Source organism: Drosophila suzukii, chromosome Y, assembly GCF_043229965.1.
Source record: "Drosophila suzukii chromosome Y, CBGP_Dsuzu_IsoJpt1.0, whole genome shotgun sequence".
NCBI classification, from domain to species: Eukaryota; Metazoa; Arthropoda; class Insecta; order Diptera; family Drosophilidae; genus Drosophila; species Drosophila suzukii.
This window is the reverse complement of record NC_092085.1, coordinates 9,503,647-9,530,984: the sequence shown is the minus strand read 5'-3', so window position 1 is coordinate 9,530,984 and position 27,338 is coordinate 9,503,647. Positions and strand designations below refer to the sequence as shown.

The 27,338-nt window shown below is 41.5% G+C and overlaps 1 protein-coding gene across 2 annotated transcripts in view; it reads right to left on the bottom strand.

The window, feature by feature from the left end:
* Ppr-Y overlaps positions 1-26,553 on the bottom strand; it is a 1,017,876-nt gene extending 991,323 nt beyond the window's left edge. The window contains exons 1-2 of one of the 2 annotated variants that reach the window (XM_070998083.1): positions 26,238-26,553; positions 12,806-13,089 (exon numbers count right to left, since the gene is read on the bottom strand). In XM_070998083.1, coding sequence (XP_070854184.1) covers positions 12,806-13,089; positions 26,238-26,445 — 492 coding nt within the window. In that variant the 5' untranslated portion in view covers positions 26,446-26,553. Of the gene's footprint in view, positions 1-12,805; positions 13,090-19,729; positions 20,046-26,237 lie in introns of those variants that run through there. The other variant, XM_070998082.1, reaches the window with a different exon arrangement.
* Between the last annotated feature and the right edge of the window lie 785 nt (positions 26,554-27,338).

The window sequence follows — 27,338 nt, the reverse complement described above, 5'->3', positions numbered from 1 at the left end:
GACGAGATGCGTCCCGTGTATCCAGACGTTTGTTCCGTTGTCTACTCGTACCTGCGCTGATTGATCATTGATGATCATAATTCCCTCATCGACATAAGTGATCGGATGTAAATCGCTTGTTTGGGTTTCGCAGTGCGCAACTCCACCTGCATGGAGTTCTCGGGCGCATGTGGTCTTCGCTGATAGTCGGCAGAAAGTGACTCTTGGTGTTGTGGAGCAATTCTGGATCGCATACATTTCCCCATTGCATTCTGCTATTATATTATCCACTAACCTTAGCATCACATTATTATGTGCTACCGGGAACATTGTAATCTTCTTACATGCTAATTTAATTTTTGGGAATTTAATAATGAAGTGCAATATGTTAACAGACTGGAGAATTTTCACGGACGCTACGGACAAAATATCTTTTATAGGAGTGTCGGTGGGCTCCTCCATCCAAATACTTTCTAGGTCTGCGTGATCTAATATGTTTGGGCTGACTATGTTTACTTTAGCAAGCGAGATTGCCATCATTAAATTTTGAAGTTCCATTGTTAACATTCGGTTTCTGGAGAGCAATGTTTCATATAGATGGCCAGTGTCCACTTGTGAACTCTTTGCCACTTTCAGGATTTGATTTACGGTTGACGTTAATTCATTAATTTGACTTTGAATTCTTGTATTTGTTTCTATTTGTCTATTGTTTGAATTGATTAATTGTTTTTCAGTGAATTTAATTCTTTCTAAATCCCCGGCGTCCGGAGTTCCTGCTACGATTTTTACATTACCAAAAGTTTTTTCATGTGTGACTGGGGAAACATATCGCTCATATTTTCTGTTTCTTCTACTACGCGCCTGTACTCTGAAAGGTTCGCTGAATGACTAACGAATGCGAATTCCTCCCACACTAGTATTCGACCGTCAATAATGGGGATGTACTTGGCTTGTGAATAGTCGGTGATGTGCGCCGACGCCATGGTTAAGGAGAAGAGGATTGGGATGATTTTGGACCTGTGGAATGAATTCGGAGCTATATTTTTGTTCATGAGAAGGTTGCCCACCACCAACGGAAATTAACTTAACCTTAAAAAAATATTTTATCAGCTATGTTTAAAGCTGGTAAAATTTGTGCCAAGTGGCAAAAAGGTAAAAAACTTTTTTTTTTATTTAATGTTGTCCTTGTGGACCACCCTCCCCTTGATGAGGACTGTGGTCCCCATGACCGCTTCCACAATCTTCTCTTCACACAATGGTGAGAGTTTGTTGCCTAGCCGCCTGTTGGATTTTACAAGGACTTTTTCACCAACTTTGAACACCCTGTTCTGTCGGGCAGCATTTTCCCTGTTCTTGAGCTTGTCCTGGGCGATTTTTATCTTATCCTGAATCTCATACTATGGTTGATCCGAAAGTGTTTGAATTACGTCGGCTGGCCTCTTGTCGATGACCGAATGGATAGATTTATTGTATCTGGCTGTGGCCAGCAAGATTAGCTCGACGGTGTCACTGATGCCTTTATCAATTTTATGGCATCTAGCAATCTCTATTAGAGTGCTGTGGAAACGTTCCACTTGTCCGTTTGAGACACTGTTAAGGGGCGGTGCATTCGAGATGCTCACGCCGAAAAGGGTTTCCAGCATGGACAAAATGGTGTGCGAATTCAACGATGGTTCGTTGTCACAATATATGACCTTGGCTTTCGGGAAAACATTCAAGAGTTGTAGCAGTGCTGGTTTAATGTCCTCTATGGTTCTAGAGGGGATTGGCTGGACCATCGCAAATTTTGAGAATTTGTCAATGGATGTAAGAAAATATTTTTTTATCCGTTGAGAAGATGTCTATGTGTAATATTTCCCCAACCTGAGACGGGATTGGTGTTTCCCCAAGCTCCTGCTTTTTGGGATGCCTGTCATATTTAGCTTTAGCACATGTTTTGCAGTTAGCGACGATTTCGCTAGCTAGCTTGGCCATTTTCGGGAAGTAGTACTCGGAGAGTACCTGCTTTACATTTTCTTGGCTGACCTGTGAGCCCTGTTGTGTTCAGTGGACAGAATTTCCCGTCTCTACGGGACTGCAAAAATGTCCGTTACACGATTTTTACAATACCAACATTTTGTGGCTGGAAATTGGCGTACCAGTTGGTCCTGTATCATTGCGAGTGTGTGCAAATCGCAATGGATGGCGTTTACGCCCTTAGGAACAATTAACTCTGCGAGATCATTGAGTAATGACTCTTTGCAGGAGAAGCTGATCGCATGCCGTCTCTTGTTTCCAAAGAGGACAAAGTTGCGTTTTTGCGGAAAGCGAGCTTCCTCCAGAGCTATCTGGTTTGGAAGCAATTCAAGGGCTTATCCGTTGCCTCAATTGTGTGGGTCAGTGACAGCTCACTGTTAATCGTGGCCGCACTTGAAAAAGCTTCTGCCTCTCCCAGAACGTTAAGTTGCTGTCTTGAGAGGGCATCCGCAACGAGGTTTTCCTTGCCGGGCTTGTAAAAAATGTTGGCACCGGACTCGTCGATGCGAGCTTTCCACTGTTTGATCTTTGCATTCGGATTGGATTCCGATACCGCGAAGGTCAGTGGTTGATGGTCAGTAAAGGTGGTCACTGCATATAGATAGTGACGTAATTTGGCCAATGCCCAAACTATTGCTAGCAGCTCCCTTTCATTGGTGGCATAATTGATCTCTCTGTCCTTTAGGGTTCTCGAGATCATGGTAATGGGACGTCCCTCTTGGGATAGGACTGCGCCAATGCCGTAAGCTGAGGCATCTGTCGTTAGATCAAATGCTTTTTTATAGTTGGGATACCTGAGGATGACCTCCTCGGAAGCTAGAATGTTACGCAGCTTGTGAAAAGCTAGCCGTTGCAGCTCGTTGAACTGCACCTGGATATCTTTCGACCTGTGTCTGTTGACACTACCGAATTCCCCTTTCAGGATGTCTGAAATGGGCCGAGCTATGGACGCAAAATCTTTAATAAAGCATCTATAGTAGCTGGCCAGGCCAAGGAATGATCTAACTTCGAACACGTTTTTGGGCTCCGGGAATTCCTGAATGGCCTTGGTTTTTTCTGGGTCAGTAGTAGCCCCGTTGCTGGTGACTATAAAACCCAAGAAGCTAACGCTTTTTTTGAAGAATTTAGATTTTTCAGTTGATACCCTCATATTAGCATCGTAAAGGCTTTTGAGAACCCAATCTACATACGTGCTGGATGTGAGAGTTTTCGTCTTCTGAGAAGACGATAACGTCATCGACATAAACATAGCAAAATTTGCCTATCTGCTCTCGCAGTATGTTGTCTATAGTTCTTTGGAAAATGCTGGCAGCATTTTTTAGTCTAAATGGCATTCTGCGAAACTCGTACTTTCCTCCATTTACGGAAAAGGAAGTCTTTTCACGGTCGCGTTCTGCCAGCGTTATTTGGTGGTAGCCAGATTTTAAATCGAGCGTAGTGAAGTATTTCGCTCTGCCTAAATTCCCTAGTATCATAGAGATATTTGGCATGGGATAGCGATCAGGTATTGTCCTCTCGTTCAATTTGCGACAACCCATATCGGGTTATTGTAGGGGGATCTCGACTTCTGGATTATGCCATTTTTTAGCAGCTCTTGAATCTCGCCATTAACGAAATCGGCTGCGCCCATTGGGTATGGGTAGAGTTTGGCATAAATGGGCTCCTCATCAACAGTTCTGATGGTGGCTACCACCGATGTGTTGTAAGTTAAAGCCTCATTGGGGTCCGCAAAGGCTTTTTTCCTGTCGCGGAGCATTGTTAAAAATGTCTTTGTGACCAAAGGTGGCGCATCTGAGCAATCCACTTCGGTGAAATTCACATTAGGGCACGAGTGAAAATCAATTTTCTCCTCTTTGTTGCCCCATTTGATGTGGCCAGAGGCCAGGCAAAGTGATGCTCCCGCCTGTTTAAGAAGGTCGAGGCCTACGATTGCATCAAAAGAAGATAAGTCGGGTAAGATGAAGAAGGTGGCCTTCAAATCAAAAAGTGACACGAAGCATTTCTTCGTGATTGTGGTGTTGCCGTGAATTGAGTGAATTTCGAAGGGGTTTTCTACCGGGACGCATTTCAATCCTTCGAACGGTCGGATGAAATTTTTCGAGGCACCCGTGTCAATAAGCAGTTTCATATTTACTCTACTACTACTCTTCGTCTGATGACAGGCAGCAGGGATTTTCCCCTAAAAAATGGACTACGTCTGAATCGTATTCGCAAATAGCATCATCGTTGATCTCTGCTATTGCGCTGGACGCAGCGTTGGCGTAAGATTTCCCTTCCTGATCTGAGCTTTGGGTGACGTGGTTTACCCTCTGCTGTTTTCTAGGTGTGCGCTCGGACGTTGCCGGTCTCCTATTCTGATAGGGTGGAGCTTGAGCAGGAATGCAGACCTTTGCAGAGGGGTCGACTTCCATCGGCTCCGGTCTACTCTCCAATTTGTTATTGCGCAGGTCAGAATGTACCTGCGCTTTAACTTGTTTGGTATAATAGGGATTTTTATTAATACCCAACTGGGGGTCTGTTTGGGAAAAATTTCTATCCTGCTGGCGCCTTTGCTCCTTTGAACTCGTCATTGAACTGTCTATAATTTCTATGGCTGCACAAACCTTAATTTCTGGCGTTGGGGCCGAACTTCGGGACGTCGTGGGCGCAGCGCGCAATTCTGCCACTTGGCTGGTCAATGCATCGATTATTTGTCTGAACTCCCGTTCTTTTTGTAAATTTGCGGCGGCCTGCCCGTCCAGGGCGTTGTCAATAGCCGCCTGCACTACTCCTCTAAGTTGTTCAGGATCCATTAGGTCTACCCTTTCGCCCGCTGGGGGGTTTCTACGCGTGTTTTTCGGAGTGGAAGCTCGAAGGAGTTCTTCACTATCTGACCCTGAATCGCTAGCGTACTGCTTGACGCTTCTATACTTAGAAAATGGCGAGCTCATATACGCACACAAAAGGATTAGAAAACGAGGACACAGAGCCGCCAAAATGAGAGCTCGTATTTCCTCACTATATAATTCACCTAGTTAATTTTAAGGGTAGTAGATACCTGTGCCCTTGCATAAAAATTATTGTAGTGGTAAATATTTTAAAATTATAATATTGTAAATTATAAGAGATACAGGGTATATAAGACTGACACACAGCCTCGACTCATAGTCAAAATATTTCAAATCAGAAAAATGAATGAATTTAACGTAATATATTTATATATTTTATTTTCGTTAATCAAACCCCGAATTTTATCGGGCTCGGAGCCGTTTTACTCTCGTAGTATTCTTTATTAACTAGTTCTACTTTGCAGACTGGTTAGAAAATATTTAAATGAGGGGTGCACTTACATTTTATTTACTGTGGTTTCTTCCTCAAAGATTAAATTTTTTTCCAAGAATGTAAAAATCTCTAAGCGAAACCGTTGAATTTTTATTGTTGAGCGCCAATTAATCTGGTTGATGGGCACGGCCTGAGGTGGTCCTCAATGGCCGCACTGTCTTCTTCGATGAGCCCACACGTATGTGCGGGAGAAACAATACGCGATATGTGTGTGGCCAAGGGTGGTCCTCTTCTTTACTGTCAAGGGTGGTCTTCTTCGATGAGCTCGTTTGTAGGCGCGGAGGAAGCGGTCGGTTCTGGGAGCGCCCGTTATAGCTGAGTGGCGACCAGTAGCTTGTGGTTGCCTCCCGTAGGTGCGGGGGGATGCGTTAGCACCCACGCGTGAGGATGAGCCGCTGGAGGCTGCTGCTTGTAATGGCCTCCCGTGAACGCGGGAGGAATATAGTTGCTGCTGGTCGCACCTGCCGAAGCCCGCTCGGTAGTGCGGGGGAGGAGTGGGCCTTGACCTGGTTCTCGTATGTGGAGATCGGGATCCCTCGCTGGAGTCAGATCCGGATGGCTGTACCTTCACAATTGCTGATTAGGATGACTTCCGTTGTGAGGTAACTGCCCCCTTCGCCTGCTGGCCTAGAGACTCAGTCAGTGCAAAATAATAAGAGATATTTAACGGCGGTTGCCGGAGTTTTGCAATGCTATAGAACTTGTGTTCTTTATTCTTATAGAGCTTGAAGCGAACTAAACTTAAAGTTAACAAAAATGAAACTCATAGCGGCCACGCAAATATGCTGTGTTTGCCGGCTATGCACGAGCATCCGGCCAAATGCCGCGTCAGCGGTTTTGGCCGCAGCTGGGCTTCGGACATTCGGTCATCGCCTCCGTCCGGTTAGCTACTTAGTTAACTACTCCCCCCTCAAGATTGAGGCCGCCCTCGGCCGACCCTATTTCAGCGATCACCCTTCTTAGTTTTACCGCAGATCTTCTGGCACCGGTGAGTCGCATGTAGGTTAGGCCGACACAAATCAATGCGCAACATATTACTCCTGTAATTAGCGCTACCATGTGTGTCTGATTGGTATTGATTTTATTTCCGAACTTCTGAATGTATTCCAGGTTACGTTCACTCAAGCGGTGAAGGTAGGGGAGGCTCAGAGTATTTTGACTGATGGTGATGTTCAGTGAGGGTGAGCTTGCCACCCCCGGAGTCCTCTTCTGGGCGGAGTTTTGGTTCAAAACCAGGGTTTCGTTTACTGTGACGCGCTCACTAAAGGTGACGAGATGCGTCCCGTGTATCCAGACGCTTGTTCCGTTGTCTACTCGTACCTGCGCTGATTGATATATTATGTTTGGGCTGACTATGTTTACTTTAGCAAGCGAGATTGCCATCATTAAATTTTGAAGTTCCATTGTTAACATTCGGTTTCTGGAGAGCAATGTTTCATATAAATGGCCAGTGTCCACTTGTGAACTCTTTGCCACTTTCAGGATTTGATTTACGGTTGACGTTAATTCATTAATTTGACTTTGTATTCTGGTATTTATTTCTATTTGTCTATTGTTTGAATTGATTAATTGTGTTTCTGTAAATTTAATTCTTTCTAAATCCCCGGCGTCCGGAGTTCCTGCTACGATTTTTAACATTGATCCTAAAACGTCTAAACTCCTGGCTACCCTGTGGTGCACGCCTAACGAGTCGAGCAGGTCGCGAAGGTGAGCTGTGTCCACGTCCAAAAGTTTTTTCATGTGTGACTGGGGAAACATATCGCTCATCTTTTCTGTTTCTTCTACTACGCGCCTGTACTCTGAAAGGTTCGCTGAATGTCTAACGAATGCGAATTTCTCCCACACTAGTATTCGACCGTCAATAATGGGGATGTACTTGGCTTGTGAATAGTCGGTGATGTGCGCCGACGCCATGGTTAAGGAGAAGAGGATTGGAATGATTTTGGACCTGTGGAATGAATTCAGAGCTATATTTTTGTTCATGACAAGGTTGCCCACCACCAACGGAAATTAACTTAACCTTAAAAAAATATTTTATCAGCTATGCTTAAAGCTAGTAAAATTTGTGCCAAGTGGCACTAAGGTAAAAAACTTCTTTTTTTATTTAATGTTGTCCTTGTGGACCACCCTCCCCTTGATGAGGACTGTGGTCCCCATGTCCGCTTCCACAATCTTCTCTTCACACAATGGTGAGAGTTTGTTGCCTAGCCGAATGTTGGATTTTACAAGGACTTTTTCACCAACTTTGAACACCCTGTTCTGTCGGGCAGCATTTTCCCTGTTCCTGAGCTTGTCCTGGGCGATCTTTATCTTATCCTGAATTTCATACTGTGGTTGATCCGACTGTGATTGAATTACGTCGGCTGGCCTCTTGTCGATGACCGAATGGATAGATTTATTGTATCTGGCTGTGGCCAGCAAGATTAGCTCGACGGTGTCACTGATGCCTTTACCATCTAGCAAGCTCTACTAGAGTGCTGTGGAAACGTTCCACTTGTCCGTTTGAGACACTGTGGAGGGGCTGTGCATTCGAGATGCTCACGCCGAAATGGTTTTCCAGCATGGACAAAATGGTGTGTGAATTCAACGATGGTTCGTTGTCACAATATATGACCTTGGCTTTCGGGAAAACATTCAAGAGTTGTAGCAGTGCTGGTTTAATGTCCTCTATGGTTCTAGAGGGGATTTGCTGGACCATCGCAAATTTTGAGAATTTGTCAATGGATGTAAGAAAATATTTTTTATCCGTTGAGAAGATGTCTATGTGTAATATTTCCCCAACCTGAGACGGGATTGGTGTTTCCCCAAGCTTTTGCAGTTAGCGACGATTTAGTTAGCTAGCTTGGCCATTTTCGGGAAGTAGTACTCGGAGAGTACCTGCTTTACATTTTCTTGGGCCGACCTGTGAGCCCTGTTGTGTTCAGTGGACAGAATTTCTCGTCTCTCCGGGACTGCAAAAATGTCCGTTACACGATTTTTACAATACCAAAATTTTATGGCTGGAAATTGGCGTACCAGTTGGTCCTGTATCATTGCGAGTGTGTGCAAATCGCAATGGATGGCGTTTACGCCCTTGGGAACAATTAAATCTGCGAGCTCATTGAGTAATGACTCTTTGCAGGAGAAGCTGATCGCATGCCGTCTCTTGTTTCCAAAGAGGACAAAGCTGCGTTTTTGCGGAAAGCGAGCTTCCTCCAGAGTTATCTGGTTTTGGAAGCAATTCAAGGGCTTATCCGTTGCCTCAATTGTGTGGGTCAGTGACAGCTCACTGTGAATCGTGGCCGCACTTGAAAAAGCTTCTTCCTCTCCCAGAACGTTAAGTTGCCGTCTTGAGAGGGCATCCGCAACGAGGTTTTCCTTGCCGGGCTTGTAAAAAATTTTGGCGCCGGACTCGTCGATGCGAGCCTTCCACCGTTTGATCTTTGCATTCGGATTGGATTCCGATACCGGATGCAGTAAAGATGTTGATATCTTTCACTGCATATAGATAGTGACGTAATGTGGCCAATGCCCAAACTATTGCTAGCAGCTCCCTTTCATTGGTGGCATAATTGATCTCTCTGTCCTTTAGGGTTCTCGAGATCATGGTAATGGGACGTCCCTCTTGGGATAGGACTGCGCCAATGCCGTAAGCTGAGGCATCTGTCGTTAGATCAAATGCTTTTTTATAGTTGGGATACCTGAGGATGACCTCCTCGGAAGCTAGAATGTTACGCAGCTTGTGAAAAGCTAGCCGTTGCAGCTCGTTGAACTGCACCTGGATATCTTTCGACCTGTGTCTGTTGACACTACCGAATTCCCCTTTCAGGATGTCTGAAATGGGCCGAGCTATGGACGCAAAATCTTTAATAAAGCATCTATAGTAGCTGGCCAGGCCAAGGAATGATCTAACTTCGAACACGTTTTTGGGCTCCGGGAATTCCTGAATGGCCTTGGTTTTTTCTGGGTCAGTAGTAGCCCCGTTGCTGGTGACTATAAAACCCAAGAAGCTAACGCTTTTTTTGAAGAATTTAGATTTTTCAGTTGATACCCTCATATTAGCATCGTAAAGGCTTTTGAGAACCCAATCTACATACGTGCTGGATGTGAGAGTTTTCGTCTTCTGAGAAGACGATAACGTCATCGACATAAACATAGCAAAATTTGCCTATCTGCTCTCGCAGTATGTTGTCTATAGTTCTTTGGAAAATGCTGGCAGCATTTTTTAGTCTAAATGGCATTCTGCGAAACTCGTACTTTCCTCCATTTACGGAAAAGGAAGTCTTTTCACGGTCGCGTTCTGCCAGCGTTATTTGGTGGTAGCCAGATTTTAAATCGAGCGTAGTGAAGTATTTCGCTCTGCCTAAATTCCCTAGTATCATAGAGATATTTGGCATGGGATAGCGATCAGGTATTGTCCTCTCGTTCAATTTGCGACAACCCATATCGGGTTATTGTAGGGGGATCTCGACTTCTGGATTATGCCATTTTTTAGCAGCTCTTGAATCTCGCCATTAACGAAATCGGCTGCGCCCATTGGGTATGGGTAGAGTTTGGCATAAATGGGCTCCTCATCAACAGTTCTGATGGTGGCTACCACCGATGTGTTGTAAGTTAAAGCCTCATTGGGGTCCGCAAAGGCTTTTTTCCTGTCGCGGAGCATTGTTAAAAATGTCTTTGTGACCAAAGGTGGCGCATCTGAGCAATCCACTTCGGTGAAATTCACATTAGGGCACGAGTGAAAATCAATTTTCTCCTCTTTGTTGCCCCATTTGATGTGGCCAGAGGCCAGGCAAAGTGATGCTCCCGCCTGTTTAAGAAGGTCGAGGCCTACGATTGCATCAAAAGAAGATAAGTCGGGTAAGATGAAGAAGGTGGCCTTCAAATCAAAAAGTGACACGAAGCATTTCTTCGTGATTGTGGTGTTGCCGTGAATTGAGTGAATTTCGAAGGGGTTTTCTACCGGGACGCATTTCAATCCTTCGAACGGTCGGATGAAATTTTTCGAGGCGCCCGTGTCAATAAGCAGTTTCATATTTACTCTACTACTACTCTTCGTCTGATGACAGGCAGCAGGGATTTTCCCCTAAAAAATGGACTACGTCTGAATCGTATTCGCAAATAGCATCATCGTTGATCTCTGCTATTGCGCTGGACGCAGCGTTGGCGTAAGATTTCCCTTCCTGATCTGAGCTTTGGGTGACGTGGTTTACCCTCTGCTGTTTTCTAGGTGTGCGCTCGGACGTTGCCGGTCTCCTATTCTGATAGGGTGGAGCTTGAGCAGGAATGCAGACCTTTGCAGAGGGGTCGACTTCCATCGGCTCCGGTCTACTCTCCAATTTGTTATTGCGCAGGTCAGAATGTACCTGCGCTTTAACTTGTTTGGTATAATAGGGATTTTTATTAATACCCAACTGGGGGTCTGTTTGGGAAAAATTTCTATCCTGCTGGCGCCTTTGCTCCTTTGAACTCGTCATTGAACTGTCTATAATTTCTATGGCTGCACAAACCTTAATTTCTGGCGTTGGGGCCGAACTTCGGGACGTCGTGGGCGCAGCGCGCAATTCTGCCACTTGGCTGGTCAATGCATCGATTATTTGTCTGAACTCCCGTTCTTTTTGTAAATTTGCGGCGGCCTGCCCGTCCAGGGCGTTGTCAATAGCCGCCTGCACTACTCCTCTAAGTTGTTCAGGATCCATTAGGTCTACCCTTTCGCCCGCTGGGGGGTTTCTACGCGTGTTTTTCGGAGTGGAAGCTCGAAGGAGTTCTTCACTATCTGACCCTGAATCGCTAGCGTACTGCTTGACGCTTCTATACTTAGAAAATGGCGAGCTCATATACGCACACAAAAGGATTAGAAAACGAGGACACAGAGCCGCCAAAATGAGAGCTCGTATTTCCTCACTATATAATTCACCTAGTTAATTTTAAGGGTAGTAGATACCTGTGCCCTTGCATAAAAATTATTGTAGTGGTAAATATTTTAAAATTATAATATTGTAAATTATAAGAGATACAGGGTATATAAGACTGACACACAGCCTCGACTCATAGTCAAAATATTTCAAATCAGAAAAATGAATGAATTTAACGTAATATATTAATATATTTTATTTTCGTTAATCAAACCCCGAATTTTATCGGGCTCGGAGCCGTTTTACTCTCGTAGTATTCTTTATTAACTAGTTCTACTTTGCAGACTGGTTAGAAAATATTTAAATGAGGGGTGCACTTACATTTTATGTACTGTGGTTTCTTCCTCAAAGATTAAATTTTTTTCCAAGAATGTAAAAATCTCTAAGCGAAACCGTTGAATTTTTATTGTTGAGCGCCAATTAATCTGGTTGATGGGCACGGCCTGAGGTGGTCCTCAATGGCCGCACTGTCTTCTTCGATGAGCCCACACGTATGTGCGGGAGAAACAATACGCGATATGTGTGTGGCCAAGGGTGGTCCTCTTCTTTACTGTCAAGGGTGGTCTTCTTCGATGAGCTCGTTTGTAGGCGCGGAGGAAGCGGTCGGTTCTGGGAGCGCCCGTTATAGCTGAGTGGCGACCAGTAGCTTGTGGTTGCCTCCCGTAGGTGCGGGGGGATGCGTTAGCACCCACGCGTGAGGATGAGCCGCTGGAGGCTGCTGCTTGTAATGGCCTCCCGTGAACGCGGGAGGAATATAGTTGCTGCTGGTCGCACCTGCCGAAGCCCGCTCGGTAGTGCGGGGGAGGAGTGGGCCTTGACCTGGTTCTCGTATGTGGAGATCGGGATCCCTCGCTGGAGTCAGATCCGGATGGCTGTACCTTCACAATTGCTGATTAGGATGACTTCCGTTGTGAGGTAACTGCCCCCTTCGCCTGCTGGCCTAGAGACTCAGTCAGTGCAAAATAATAAGAGATATTTAACGGCGGTTGCCGGAGTTTTGCAATGCTATAGAACTTGTGTTCTTTATTCTTATAGAGCTTGAAGCGAACTAAACTTAAAGTTAACAAAAATGAAACTCATAGCGGCCACGCAAATATGCTGTGTTTGCCGGCTATGCACGAGCATCCGGCCAAATGCCGCGTCAGCCGCTGACGCGGCATTTGGCCGCAGCTGGGCTTCGGACATTCGGTCATCGCCTCCGTCCGGTTAGCTATTTAGTTAACTTACATATTGGTTTCGTCAATACTTTTATATTGACTCAAAAAAAGTTTGGGAAGCCCACTCTAATGCCAACAAACACCCATAATTCTTAAATCTGCCTGCCGCCCACATAAACATTATAATCTCGGCTTGCAGCTTGTATATCTTTATCTCGATTTTGTTCCCTTTGCCTGAGTTACAGGTAGCTGATGGTCGAGGCACTGGGCGATATCGTTCTAAATGGATTTATTTTATTTAAATACTTTCGAAAATAAACATTCAGGTATACTTAGGTTAATCGGTATAAATATAATTTACGGCTCACAGAGCTTCATATGGTTACTTAGTAAATAATGTATAATTCATATTTGTATAATGGCGTGATTAGTACTTACACCTTCAACAGTATCGATTAAATTGTTCCCAAGGCTTATAATGATAAGCTTTTCCAACTTATCGATGTTTTCAATAACTTCAATTTTGTTATTAAACAATGACAAGACTTCCAAATTGATCAATGTATCAAGATTTTCAATCTTTTCAATAAAATTAAAGCTTAGATTTAACTCTTTTAATGTAGTTAACATTTCAATATTTTCAATTGATTCTATCTTGTTGCAGTTAAGACAGAGTTTTGTGAGACTTGGTAATATCCATAAGTGATCTATCCGTAAAATATCTAGGAAAAATAGGCATACATTAATAAGTATATCAAAAAGTTAAATATATATTGTTGTCAAATAAAAACACCTCCTAACGAGATTCGTGGTCGTGATGGTGACACCTTGCGATTACAAAAGTTTTAGTATCAAATTTGAGACGAGAATGCGTCCCAATTCGAATAATACCCTTTTGAAAATAATAAATAAAATATTGTAATTGTCGGGAAGTATGAAACAGGTAGAAGGAAGAGTTTCCGACCCCATAAAGTATTTATATTCTTGATCAGGATCACTAGCCGAGTTGATATAGTCAATTCCGTCAGACTGTTCGTCCGTATGAATGCTAAGATCATGAAACTATCAAAGATAGAAAGTTAATGATTTCGCATGGTAATTCTATACCTTCTTGCGCAACGCTAGCTCGTTTCAAATGGAATTGTTATACCTGTTACTCGTAGACAAAAAGGGTATACTAGATTCGTCGAAAAGTATGTAGCAGGCAGAAGGCTGCGTTTCGGACCCCATAAAGTAGATATATTCTTGATGAGGATCACTAGCCGAGTCGATATAGCCATGTCCTTCTGTCTGTCCGTACGTGTGAAAGCTGAGATCTTGGAAACTATAAGAGGTAGGCTATTGGGATTTGGCATGCAGATTCCTAAGCTTCTTGTTTCAGGATCTCCCACAAACCCCCCAAAACTGTAATGCCTACAGTGTGTATGCTAAAAAAAAAATTTTAACTGAAATGTATTGTTCTTATCAATACCTTTCGATGGACCTAAAAAAGTTTGCCACGCCCACTTTAACGTCCACAAACCGCCCAAACCGCGCTCACAATTTTTATGCTAGACAAAAAATTAACTGAAATGTATTGGTCTCGTCAATACCTATCGATTGATCCAAAAAAAAATTTGACACGCCCACTCTAACGGCCATAACGCTTAAATCTGTCTACCGCCGGTAAGTGGCGCATTTTAATCTCGCTTTGCTGCTTGCATATCTCCATTTAGCTGAGTAACGGGTATCTGATAGTCAAGGTACTCGACTACAGCGTTCTTCCTTGTTAGATTTGGCTCAGCAGACGCTTCATGGTGGCTCAAATCAAAACTGGAAAAGCTATTACCTGATAAATTAGATATAGCTTCGATAACAGTATTATTTAGAAAGGGAGATACAAGAATGAGTATAACATTGCAAAACCACTCCTCTAATTCTTTAATTGTAATAATATTATACGTCAGCCCAAGAGCATTTCTACCAACATCTCTTAACTCAATATTGGCCAATCCAACGGTTCTGTCGATATCAGCACACATTATTTTGGCATAGTGACGCCCACTCTAACGCCGACAACGGGTAAGGGCGCGCATACCAGCAATGTATCTGGATTTCGGTTAGCGTGGACCACCTGAACCTCCGAATTCTTAGCAACATTTTTGACGAAGCTCAGCAACATGGCTCTTAGGAACATCTGGGAGAATCAAGGCAACATGCTGCCCTTCTAGTAGGTACGGAAAAACTGTGGCTGTGAGGCTTGCTAGGAGACTGATCGAGAGCAAGGAGTGAAAAGATTTTCGCGTCTCTCCGAGTCTAAATGGCGGAGTGGTGGAATCGGTGGTGTCTTGCTAGGGTATAAAAGGCGGACCACTGGCGACATCCGCTCATAGCAAGTGGATTTCGAAGTTCGTTTACAAGTGGGTAAAAGTGGAAAAAGATTGGCACAGCTTAGCCATTTTTAATAAAATCGCGTGAGGAGTGTTTCAAGCCCCTTGCAACAGCAGTGTCTCTCAAAGGGTGAGTTAAGTATTTCCTCCTAATATATGTGTTAGCTTTGGCTTTGTGGCGCAGTTGTAAGCGACAGCGACGCGGAAGAGCGACCTCGGCTAGAACCGCGACGAGGATTCGCCTCGAGGACAGCGCTACCACGGCGGCGGGCCTGGATTGTGGCAACCACAGGCAAGAGTCGCAGCAAATAAACTATAAACAACCCCCGGAAAGGAATTGCACATTTTTTTTGTAAAAGCCAATCGTCTTTTGGATCGGCCACAGCAGTAGCGGCCAGGCCTTATCATAGTTTTTCCTCAAGCAGCAGCGTTCTCCAGAGTAGCGTGGTGTTTTTCTCTTAATTTTTTTCCCGCATAAAATTTGGAGTTCTGAAATCCACCGAATCAATATTCGGTTAGTTAAGTTCACTTCTTTTTTATTATTATTTTAATTTAAACCTATGCCCAACAAACTTTAAGCAAACACAAAAGAACAGTCGGTCATGTAAGGCGAAAAAAACAAACATAAAAGATTACGTGACAAAAAGTTATGCGCGAGGATTGTTAGGCAGGCGATATTTTCTTGATCATCTCAAAGATGCGGCAGCCTCTTTGGAGGCGCTTTTAACGAATAATTCGAGAGTAAAACTTTTCTTTAATTTAAACATCAAAACACGAACGTCGAAAACTCCCCGCAAGGCAAATTAGAGCGCACCGACGCAATGAAACGTGAGAACTAAATGCAAAGAATAGATAAGAACGTAGTCGCCCGCTAGCATCCCTCCCTTTTCCCCTTACCACTACTTGGGCGCCCAAGCAGCGGCGTCAGAGCTTGCTAGTGGTCGCGCATGCTCGCCTGTTATTTCATCCCGGCCGTTGCCGATGGCTTTTTATGTTTGTAGGATTGCACTCGCTGTGCGACAATTTTTGTGTTTGCGATTTGCAAATGCAATCTAGGGCTCAATTATAATTTCTTCTCCAGGAAGTAACAATTACAGGTAGGGTGGACAATTGCCACATCAACAGCAGTGATTATGTCTAAATGTATATGTGTAAGTATGAGGTGTCAGTTCGAAGTTTTGTTATCTCCGGTTGCAGTTGTGTTTTACAGTGTATGTCTATGTGTATCTGTTAGGCAACACCCCTATACCATCCCCTCAAGGCGACGAGCGCTGCCGAAGCCCAAAGCATCAGAAGTTTTTCCAGCTGCCACTTTGAACGTTGTTCATTACAAACTCTTAAGTCTGTCTACCGCCCACATAACCATATATTGAGATCGCGGGTAGGAGGCGCATTTTAATCTCGCTTTGCTGCTTGCATGTCCTTTTGTCCCTTTAGCTGAGTAACGGGTATCTGATAGTCGAAATACTCGACTATATCTATAGCGTTCTTCCTTGTTATATCCGTTAATCGTAGAGTAAAAGGGTGTACTAGATTCGTCGGAAAGTATGCAACAGGCAGAAGAAAGCGTTTCCGACCCCATAAAGTATATATATTCTTGATCAGGATGTACATCGTGGCAAATTTAGGGGATAATAATTTCGTGTTAATCTAACAGGAACATTGAAAGTTAGGCGGTTTACAAGTTCTACAGAATCAATATCACCTCTTATAAGATTTTGGCATAAAAATAGTACCAAGCATTGTTCTACGATTTGCAAGGGTAGGTAAATTAAGCAATAGTAGTCTACTCTGATAGGAAGGTAGCCTTATGTTTTGATCCCAGTTCAAACTACGAAGGGCAAAAAGAAGAAATTTTTTTTACCGACTCAATACGGTCAATATGCACTTGATATTGTGGACTCCAAACCGAAGAACAATATTCCAAAATAGGACGGACAAGGGAGGTAAATAATAATTTGGTTGTATAAGGGTCATCAAATTCTTTTGACCAACGATTTATAAACCCAAGAACACTCATGGCCTTGCTGACAGTGGACATTATGTGGCAGTCAAATTTAAGTTTTGGGTCCAGAAGAACGCCTAAGTCATTAACTGAATATATACGGTCGAGTGGCGTATTTTGAAGAGAGTAACTAACAAAAGTAGGAGTACCCCTATGAAAAGTCATAACGTTGCATTTAAGGCAGTTCAAATTTAAAAGGTTATACTCACACCATCCCTGAAAACAATCAATATCTGACTGTAAGTTGAAACCCGACGCTATATCATTATGTGATAAACAAAGCTTAACATCATCAGCATACATTAGTACACGAGAGTGTGTTATGATAGAGGGAAGATCGTTAAGAAACAAAGTAAACAGCAAAGGGCCCAAATGACTACCCTGAGGCACTCCAGATGTCACATAGATCAGTTTTGAGGCAGCGTTCTTGAATATAACCCTCTGAGTCCTACCATTCAAATAACTTGAAATCCAAGTTAATAGATTACATGGAAACCCAAGCTGATTTAATTTGAATAAGAGAAGAGAGTGGTTGACAGAGTCAAAGGCCTTACTAAAATCTGTGTATATAACGTCAGTCTGCATTTTATTCTTAAATCCATTTATTACAATAGATGACAATTCCAGAAGGTTGGTGGTGGTCGATCTTCGCTTCACAAAACCATGCTGACACGGTGATATTAGCGAGGAACATAAATGTTGCAAATGAGAAGTAATAATACGTTCAAATGCTTTAGGAATTGCCGACAATTTAGAAATACCTCTGTAATTCTGGGCATCCGCCTTCGCACCCTTTTTGTGAAGTGGAATAATAAAAGAGTCCTTCCAGATAGTAGGAAAAACTGACGATGAAATAGACAAATTAAAAAGTTTAAGAATCGGTTTACATATGGTTGACGCACAAAACTTAAGCACACACCCGGGAGTCCATCAGGACCGGGAGAATAAGTTGGCGTTGTTTTTTCTAAGTCTCTTACGAGAGAAATTTCCGTAATTTCAGGGGTAAAGATACAATTTGCCTTATTTAAGGGATTAGGGTAGCTAGAATTTGACCAAGCAGCCGAACTATAAGTAGTTTGGAAAAACTCGGCAAATAAATCAGCAATTTCAGAATCCGTCGGTGCCTCCATTGAGTTAAAACGTACCGATGAAGGCAATGCTGACGACTTACGCTTGGCATTGACAAAGTTATAAAACTGCTTCGGATCATTTGAAAATTCAAATTTACATCGACTTAAATACTTAGAATAGCAATGACTATTGAGAACATTAAAATCCGATCGAGCCACCACATATTTCGAAAAATCAGATGGCTTACCCGATTTCTTATACTTTTTATAAGTGTTTGTCTTAAGGTTTTTAAGTCTTTGAAGCGCATTGGTAAACCAAGGTGGCCTGTTTGTCTTTGAAGGAAACCTATCAGGAACGCATTCATTAAAAAAGGTATTTAACACTATATAGAAGTGTTCAGTGGCACTTTCAATATCCATACAATTGTACAATCATGTCGTTAAGTTTTTTATAGTTACATTTTCGGAAACATCTCACTTTAGTTTGAGAAACTAAAGGAGAGAGGGTATCAACGCATAGGAGGCAGATTGTCAATTCCATTGTTGGATGATATCGGTCTTCAGGTACAACAAGAGCGTCAATTCTAGATACCGTGACTTCAGACGGGTCTGAAACAAACACAAGATCTAGTTGTCTATTTAATGAATTCCGTATAAAGCTTACTTGCTGTAACGATAATTCTAGAAGACCATCTACAAAATCGTGGGCGGATAGAGGTATAGCGACTAGTGAGTCAGTAGGAGGAGACCAAGAAATATCAGGGAGATTAAAGTCACCCAAAACAATTAAAAGGGATAGAAGGGATAGAACAGATTTTATCCCAGACAGGTGGTGCTCATAAATTATTAAATCAGAGCCAGGTGGAATATAGGAACATGTAACAAATATTGAGAATGATTGCAAGGAAACTTTCACACTAACAAATTCAATTTCATTAGGAGTATCAGAGTGAATTCTCTCGGATGTTAGGCTAGTGCTAACGGCAATCAGCACACCGCCTCCCCTACGTGATGATCGATCGGTACTATAGGCATTAAAATTGGTTGACAGAACTTCATTGTCAGATATCTCTGGTTTCAGCCAAGTTTACGTAAAAGCCAAAATATCAGCAGTATACGGACGAACAGACAGAGGGACTTGGCTAGATCGACAAAGCTAGCGATCCTGTTCAAGACTATCAATTGGGCCCGGTGTTAAAGCAGATTACGTTCAGTAGGTGAGCCAAACTTTTCAACAGTCACGAGTTTTGGATATTTGACAACGATGTCTAGCAACAGCCGAAAGATTCACACGTCTTTGAATTTCCCAACCTGTTTTAAGACTCACTTCCGAAGCAACCTAATAGTATTAACCTTGTGTGTTATCTAATTTTCTTGAGAAGTCCTAATTTTGCATGCGTTTTTTGCCAAATGGCAGATTATATTTTGGTTCGCATTTGGTCTTATCTATTCGAGTAAGTTAAGAAAACATTTAATGCACAGAATCCCGTTTACTCTACGAGTAACGGGTATAACTAGTGAAGATCGCCCGTCAACACACGTCGTCATATATATTGACTAAAATGAATGATACGACCACTTAAAAAACAGACTTTGTAGATATTTCTCCCTCGGAACGATTCATCAAAGTCGGACAGCTTCTGGGTTACACAGAATATTGTATTGCAGCGAGCCAAATAAAAACATTTAAGAAAGTTTATTTACTTAACTTTTTGTTTGTTGAAGGTGCGATCGTCACAAATTTTTTTACCGCATTAAGAGGCGTTTTTGTTTGATATATAGCTGTCAGAGGAACTATCCTTGTATTTACATACAATCCTATAGTCGCATGATTTTAGTTGCATGAAACTGGTTAAGCTATAAAGGTATCTTAACTTTGGAAGTGGACGAAGCTAGCTTCTCTTCTTGTTTTGCTTACTATTAAACTCCAAGCGTAATGTTTGAATTTTTTTAAAGACAACAGGCTCCAGCTGATGTAAGCGTCTTTCCTCGCCATTATGAACTTCTTTTAGATATGAGTTTTCAATCATAGCCCGATTAATTATTCCGGGCTCGATATCCGGGTAAATGACTTCGTCTAGAAGGGTCGATTGGTCCTTAACCCGATTTAATTGATCTTCTTGCATGACGTTTGAAGTAATTGTTAAAAGATAAATACGTATTGAAGTCTTTTTTAAAAGTGAAACAAAAATTTAGTTCATTATTTGTTGACGTTTTAGTCTTTGTACTCTAGGATTCAGTGTGTAAGATAAGAGAAAGGGAAACTAGTTATACCTGCATTTGAAGCAGCAATTAAGAGTTAATTCGGGGTTTCCCTGAAAAAACATGATAATAATATCCTCGATCGATTACGATTTCTTAATTGTTTTAGTTTATCGCAATTTCTAGAATCCATTGCTCACCGATAACTTGTTACTTCATGAACGTTGTTCATTACAAACTCTTAAGTCTGTCTACCGCCCACATAACCATATATTGAGATCGCGGGTAGGAGGCGCATTTTAATCTCGCTTTGCTGCTTGCATGTCCTTTTGTCCCTTTAGCTGAGTAACGGGTATCTGATAGTCGAAATACTCGACTATAACTATAGCGTTCTTCCTTGTTATATCCGTTAATCGTAGAGTAAAAGGGTGTACTAGATTCGTCGGAAAGTATGCAACAGGCAGAAGAAAGCGTTTCCGACCCCATAAAGTATATATATTCTTGATCAGGATCACTAGCCGAGTCGATCTAGCCATGTCCGTCTGTCCGTCCGGATCTTTCTGTCGATCTTTACCACGCCCACTCTAACGCCCATAACGCTTTAATCTGTCTACCGCCGGTAGGTGGCGCATTTGAACGTGGATATCTCGGAAACTATGGAAGATAGAGAATTGCGATATAAGATTTAGATTCCGTAGCCTTGTACACAGCGCAAGTTTGTTACGCGAATATGCCACGCCCACTTAAACGCCCAAATACGGCCCAAACCTGTGGCGCCCACAATTTTCATGCTAGATACAACATTTTAACCATGACGTTTGAAGTAATTGTTAAAAGATAAATACATATTGTAATCTTTTTTAAGTGTGAGACAAAAAAAACTATTTGTTGACGTTTTAATCTTTGTACTCTTGGATTCAGCATGTAAGATAATAGAAAGGGAAAATAGTTAAACCTGCATTTGTAGCAGCAATTATGAGTTTATCCGGGGTTTTTCTGAAACAGCAAATCGAAAGATAAGGCGGCACACCCACAAAATTCACAAAAATAATATCCTTGATCGATTGCGATTTCTTAGTTGATTTAATTTTTTGCAATTTTAAGAAATCATTGCTCAACAATAACTTGTTTCTTCATGATAATTTTTAAAAATTCGCAGTCCATTGAAGATAATTATTTTCAGAATTTTTGGAGTAAGTAAAACTCTGATAGCAAGGGCTGAGTTCCATCAAAAGTTGTCCGACTTTTGAGCACCCACGAAATTCTCGGAAATAATACACTCAATCAATTGCAATTTCAGAAATGATTTTATTTCTCACCATTTTAAGAGACCATAGGTCCCCGCTGACTTTTTTCATCATGATAACAATAAATAATATTTTTGAGAATTTTGGTAGTAAGTAAAACTCTGATAGAAATGGCAGAGTTCCTTCAAGACTGATCCGACATTTGTATGCTAAAAAGCGTTTTGCTTATTTGTTCAAGAATCAAAATGGTGTCGCCCCAGTTTTGGGAGGCTTGTGTAATATATAGTAGGCGTGGCAAACTTTTTAAACAAAACATTTTAGCTCTCTGCACATGCAGAGAGCTAGGGTCTTTAGAAAAAATCTGTAGAATTTTTATGCTTACTCGCAACTTTTTTTTATAGTTTCCGAGATCTCAGCGTTCGTAGGGACGGATGGACTAGCGAACATGGCTAGACCGACTGGGCTAGTAAACCTAATCAGAATTTATATGCTTTTCCCTAACCTGCCAGTCTCAGCTCATAGCATAAAAACATTGTCAAGCTCAGTCTATGGCAAGCTCAATAAGACTAACAGATAAATAGAAGCGTTTCCGACCCGATAAAGTTTATAAATTCTTGACGAGGATCACTAGCCGAGTCGATCTAGCCATGTCTCTCCGCCTGTCCGTATGAGATCTCTAAAACTATAAGAGCTAGAGTGTTGGGACTTTACATGCAGATTCTTAAGATTCCTGCGCAGTGCCAGTTTGTTTTAGCAGGGTGGCACGCCCACACTAAAGCCCACAATCGACTATAACACCAAAACCCGTCTAGCGCCCACAACATTTTGTAGATATGTTAAAAAGTTTGTTCTTATCATCAATATTTATCTACATGACAAAAAGAATTGCACTTGGACCCGTCTTTATGAAGTTATAACAAACTAATAATCAGTATTTTGCAATTCAGTGGAGATTGCACACCACTTTCAGCAAATAAGCTGTTTTCACTAATACGCCACCAAGCCGCTATTAGTGCTGTAGGCTAGTTGGCGCTGTAGGCCAAGTGACGCTAAAAAAGAAGAAAATAGTTTAGTGAAAAAGAAGAGTATCTTTAAACATATCTCCATCCCGCACTCTCTTAAGCTGAGTAACGGGTACATAATAGTAGATCGGCTAAAGGGTTTTTGTTGTTTTTTTTCCAAAAACCTTAAAATGTCGGCGCTAGACCGGTTTTAGCGTTACCGGCATTTGTGGGTGTTAGAGCGGTCGTGGCGACTTGCGCTGCGCAAGAAGCGCTCAACTTTCAAGGTTTTTAAGTTCTTGAGATCTTAGCCTTTATATATATATATATATATATATGATGGACGTTGATTCACTACGAGCAGTACAAACAAGTGGCCCAACGACACCAAGCACGTGCTTGTTACGCGCGGGGCCCTTTTATCAATTTGGGCAAAAAATACGAGTTCGCGAGGAAGATACAAAAAAGCAAATGAGTTAAAATATTACTTTTTAATACCGGGATAGAAGTTGAAGTGCAAATTAAATGATAAAGGTTGTTATAATTATTACATAGAACGCGAAAGGGCTCGTGCAGACAAAAATTAGATGTACATCGTGGCAAATTTAGGGGATAATAATTTCGTGTTAATCTAACAGGAACATTGAAAGTTAGGCGGTTTACAAGTTCTACAGAATCAATATCACCTCTTATAAGATTTTGGCATAAAAATAGTACCAAGCATTGTTCTACGATTTGCAAGGGTAGGTAAATTAAGCAATAGTAATATACTCTGATAGGAAGGTAGCCTTATGTTTTGATCCCAGTTCAAACTACGAAGGGCAAAAAGAAGAAATTTTTTTTTTACCGACTCAATACGGTCAATATGCACTTGATATTGTGGACTCCAAACCGAAGAACAATATTCCAAAATAGGACGGACAAGGGAGGTAAATAATAATTTGGTTGTATAAGGGTCATCAAATTCTTTTGACCAACGATTTATAAACCCAAGAACACTCATGGCCTTGCTGACAGTGGACGTTATGTGGCAGTCAAATTTAAGTTTTGGGTCCAGAAGAACGCCTAAGTCATTAACTGAATATATACGGTCGAGTGGCGTATTTTGAAGAGAGTAACTAACAAAAGTAGGAGTACCCCTATGAAAAGTCATAACGTTGCATTTAAGGCAGTTCAAATTTAAAAGGTTATACTCACACCATCCCTGAAAACAATCAATATCTGACTGTAAGTTGAAACCCGACGCTATATCATTATGTGATAAACAAAGCTTAACATCATCAGCATACATTAGTACACGAGAGTGTGTTATGATAGAGGGAAGATCCTTAAGAAACAAAGTAAACAGCAAAGGGCCCAAATGACTACCCTGAGGCACTCCAGATGTCACATAGATCAGTTTTGAGGCAGCGTTCTTGAATATAACCCTCTGAGTCCTACCATTCAAATAACTTGAAATCCAAGTTAATAGATTACATGGAAACCCAAGCTGATTTAATTTGAATAAGAGAAGAGAGTGGTTGACAGAGTCAAAGGCCTTACTAAAATCTGTGTATATAACGTCAGTCTGCATTTTATTCTTAAATCCATTTATTACAATAGATGACAATTCCAGAAGGTTGGTGGTGGTCGATCTTCGCTTCACAAAACCATGCTGACACGGTGATATTAGCGAGGAACATAAATGTTGCAAATGAGAAGTAATAATACGTTCAAATGCTTTAGGAATTGCCGACAATTTAGAAATACCTCTGTAATTCTGGGCATCCGCCTTCGCACCCTTTTTGTGAAGTGGAATAATAAAAGAGTCCTTCCAGATAGTAGGAAAAACTGACGATGAAATAGACATATTAAAAAGTTTAAGAATCGGTTTACATATGGTTGACGCACAAAACTTAAGCACACACCCGGGAGTCCATCAGGACCGGGAGAATAAGTTGGCGTTGTTTTTTCTAAGTCTCTTACGAGAGAAATTTCCGTAATTTCAGGGGTAAAGATACAATTTGCCTTATTTAAGGGATTAGGGTAGCTAGAATTTGACCAAGCAGCCGAATTATAAGTAGTTTGGAAAAACTCGGCAAATAAATCAGCAATTTCAGAATCCGTCGGTGCCTCCATTGAGTTAAAACGTACCGATGAAGGCAATGCTGACGACTTACGCTTGGCATTGACAAAGTTATAAAACTGCTTCGGATCATTTGAAAATTCAAATTTACATCGACTTAAATACTTAGAATAGCAATGACTATTGAGAACATTAAAATCCGATCGAGCCACCACATATTTCGAAAAATCAGATGGCTTACCCGATTTCTTATACTTTTTATAAGTGTTTGTCTTAAGGTTTTTAAGTCTTTGAAGCGCATTGGTAAACCAAGGTGGCCTGTTTGTCTTTGAAGGAAACCTATCAGGAACGCATTCATTAAAAAAGGTATTTAACACTATATAGAAGTGTTCAGTGGCACTTTCAATATCCATACAATTGTACAATCATGTCGTTAAGTTTTTTATAGTTACATTTTCGGAAACATCTCACTTTAGTTTGAGAAACTAAAGGAGAGAGGGTATCAACGCATAGGAGGCAGATTGTCAATTCCATTGTTGGATGATATCGGTCTTCATTTACAACAAGAGCGTCAATTCTAGATACCGTGACTTCAGACGGGTCTGAAACAAACACAAGATGTAGTTGTCCATTTAATGAATTCCGTATAAAGCTTACTTGCTGTAACGATAATTCTAGAAGACCATCTACAAAATCGTGGGCGGATAGAGGTATAGCGACTAGTGAGTCAGTAGGAGGAGACCAAGAAATATCAGGGAGATTAAAGTCACCCAAAACAATTAAAAGGGATAGAAGGGATAGAACAGATTTTATCCCAGACAGGTGGTGCTCATAAATCATTAAATCAGAGCCAGGTGGAATATAGGAACATGTAACAAATATTGAGAATGATTGCAAGGAAACTTTCACACTAACAAATTTAATTTTATTAGGAGTATCAGAGTGAATTCTCTCGGATGTTAGGCTAGTGCTAACGGCAATCAGCACACCGCCTCCCCTACGTGATGAGCGATCGGTACTATAGGCATTAAAATTGGTTGACAGAACTTCATTGTCAGATATCTCTGGTTTCAGCCAAGTTTACGTAAAAGCCAAAATATCAGCAGTATACGGACGAACAGACAGAGGGACTTGGCTAGAGGGACAAAGCTAGCGATCCTGTTCAAGACTATCAATTGGGCCCGGTGTTAAAGCAGATTACGTTCAGTAGGTGAGCCAAACTTTTCAACAGTCACGAGTTTTGGATATTTGACAACGATGTCTAGCAACAGCCGAAAGATTCACACGTCTTTGAATTTCCCAACCTGTTTTAAGACTCACTTCCGAAGCAACCTAATAGTATTAACCTTGTGTGTTATCTAATTTTCTTGAGAAGTCCTAATTTTGCATGCGTTTTTTGCCAAATGGCAGATTATATTTTGGTTCGCATTTGGTCTTATCTATTCGAGTAAGTTAAGAAAACATTTAATGCACAGAATCCCGTTTACTCTACGAGTAACGGGTATAACTAGTGAAGATCGCCCGTCAACACACGTCGTCATATATATTGACTAAAATGAATGATACGACCACTTAAAAAACAGACTTTGTAGATATTTCTCCCTCGGAACGATTCATCAAAGTCGGACAGCTTCTGGGTTACACAGAATATTGTATTGCAGCGAGCCAAATAAAAACATTTAAGAAAGTTTATTTACTTAACTTTTTGTTTGTTGAAGGTGCGATCGTCACTAATTTTTTTACCGCATTAAGAGGCGTTTTTGTTTGATATATAGCTGTCAGAGGAACTATCCTTGTATTTACATACAATCCTATAGTCGCATGATTTTAGTTGCATGAAACTGGTTAAGCTATAAAGGTATCTTAACTTTGGAAGTGGACGAAGCTAGCTTCTCTTCTTGTTTTGCTTACTATTAAACTCCAAGCGTAATGTTTGAATTTTTTTAAAGACAACAGGCTCCAGCTGATGTAAGCGTCTTTCCTCGCCAATATGAACTTCTTTTAGATATGAGTTTTCAATCATAGCCCGATTTATTATTCCGGGCTCGATATCCGGGTAAATGACTTCGTCTAGAAGGGTCGATTGGTCCTTAACCCGATTTAATTGATCTTCTTGCATGACGTTTGAAGTAATTGTTAAAAGATAAATACGTATTGAAGTCTTTTTTAAAAGTGAAACAAAAATTTAGTTCATTATTTGTTGACGTTTTAGTCTTTGTACTCTAGGATTCAGTGTGTAAGATAAGAGAAAGGGAAACTAGTTAAACCTGCATTTGAAGCAGCAATTAAGAGTTAATTCGGGGTTTCCCTGAAAAAACATGATAATAATATCCTCGATCGATTACGATTTCTTAATTGTTTTAGTTTATCGCAATTTCTAGAATCCATTGCTCACCGATAACTTGTTACTTCATAAAAGAGTCGATCTAGCCATGTCCGTCTGTCCGTCTGTCCGTCCGGATCTTTCTGTCGATCTTTGCCACGCCCACTCTAACGCCCATAACGCTTTAATCTGTCTACCGCCGGTAGGTGGCGCATTTGAACGTGGATATCTCGGAAACTATGGAAGATAGAGAATTGCGATATAAGATTTAGATTCCGTAGCCTTGTACACAGCGCAAGTTTGTTACGCGAATATGCCACGCCCACTTAAACGCCCAAATACGGCCCAAACCTGTGGCGCCCACTATTTTCATGCTAGATACAACATTTTAACCATGACGTTTGAAGTCATATATACATATTGTAATCTTTTTTAAGTGTGAGACAAAAAAAACTATTTGTTGACGTTTTAATCTTTGTACTCTTGGATTCAGCATGTAAGATAATAGAAAGGGAAAATAGTTAAACCTGCATTTGTAGCAGCAATTATGAGTTTATCCGGGGTTTTTCTGAAACAGCAAATCGAAAGATAAGGCGGCACACCCACAAAATTCACAAAAATAATATCCTTGATCGATTGCGATTTCTTAGTTGATTTAATTTTTTGCAATTTTAAGAAATCATTGCTCA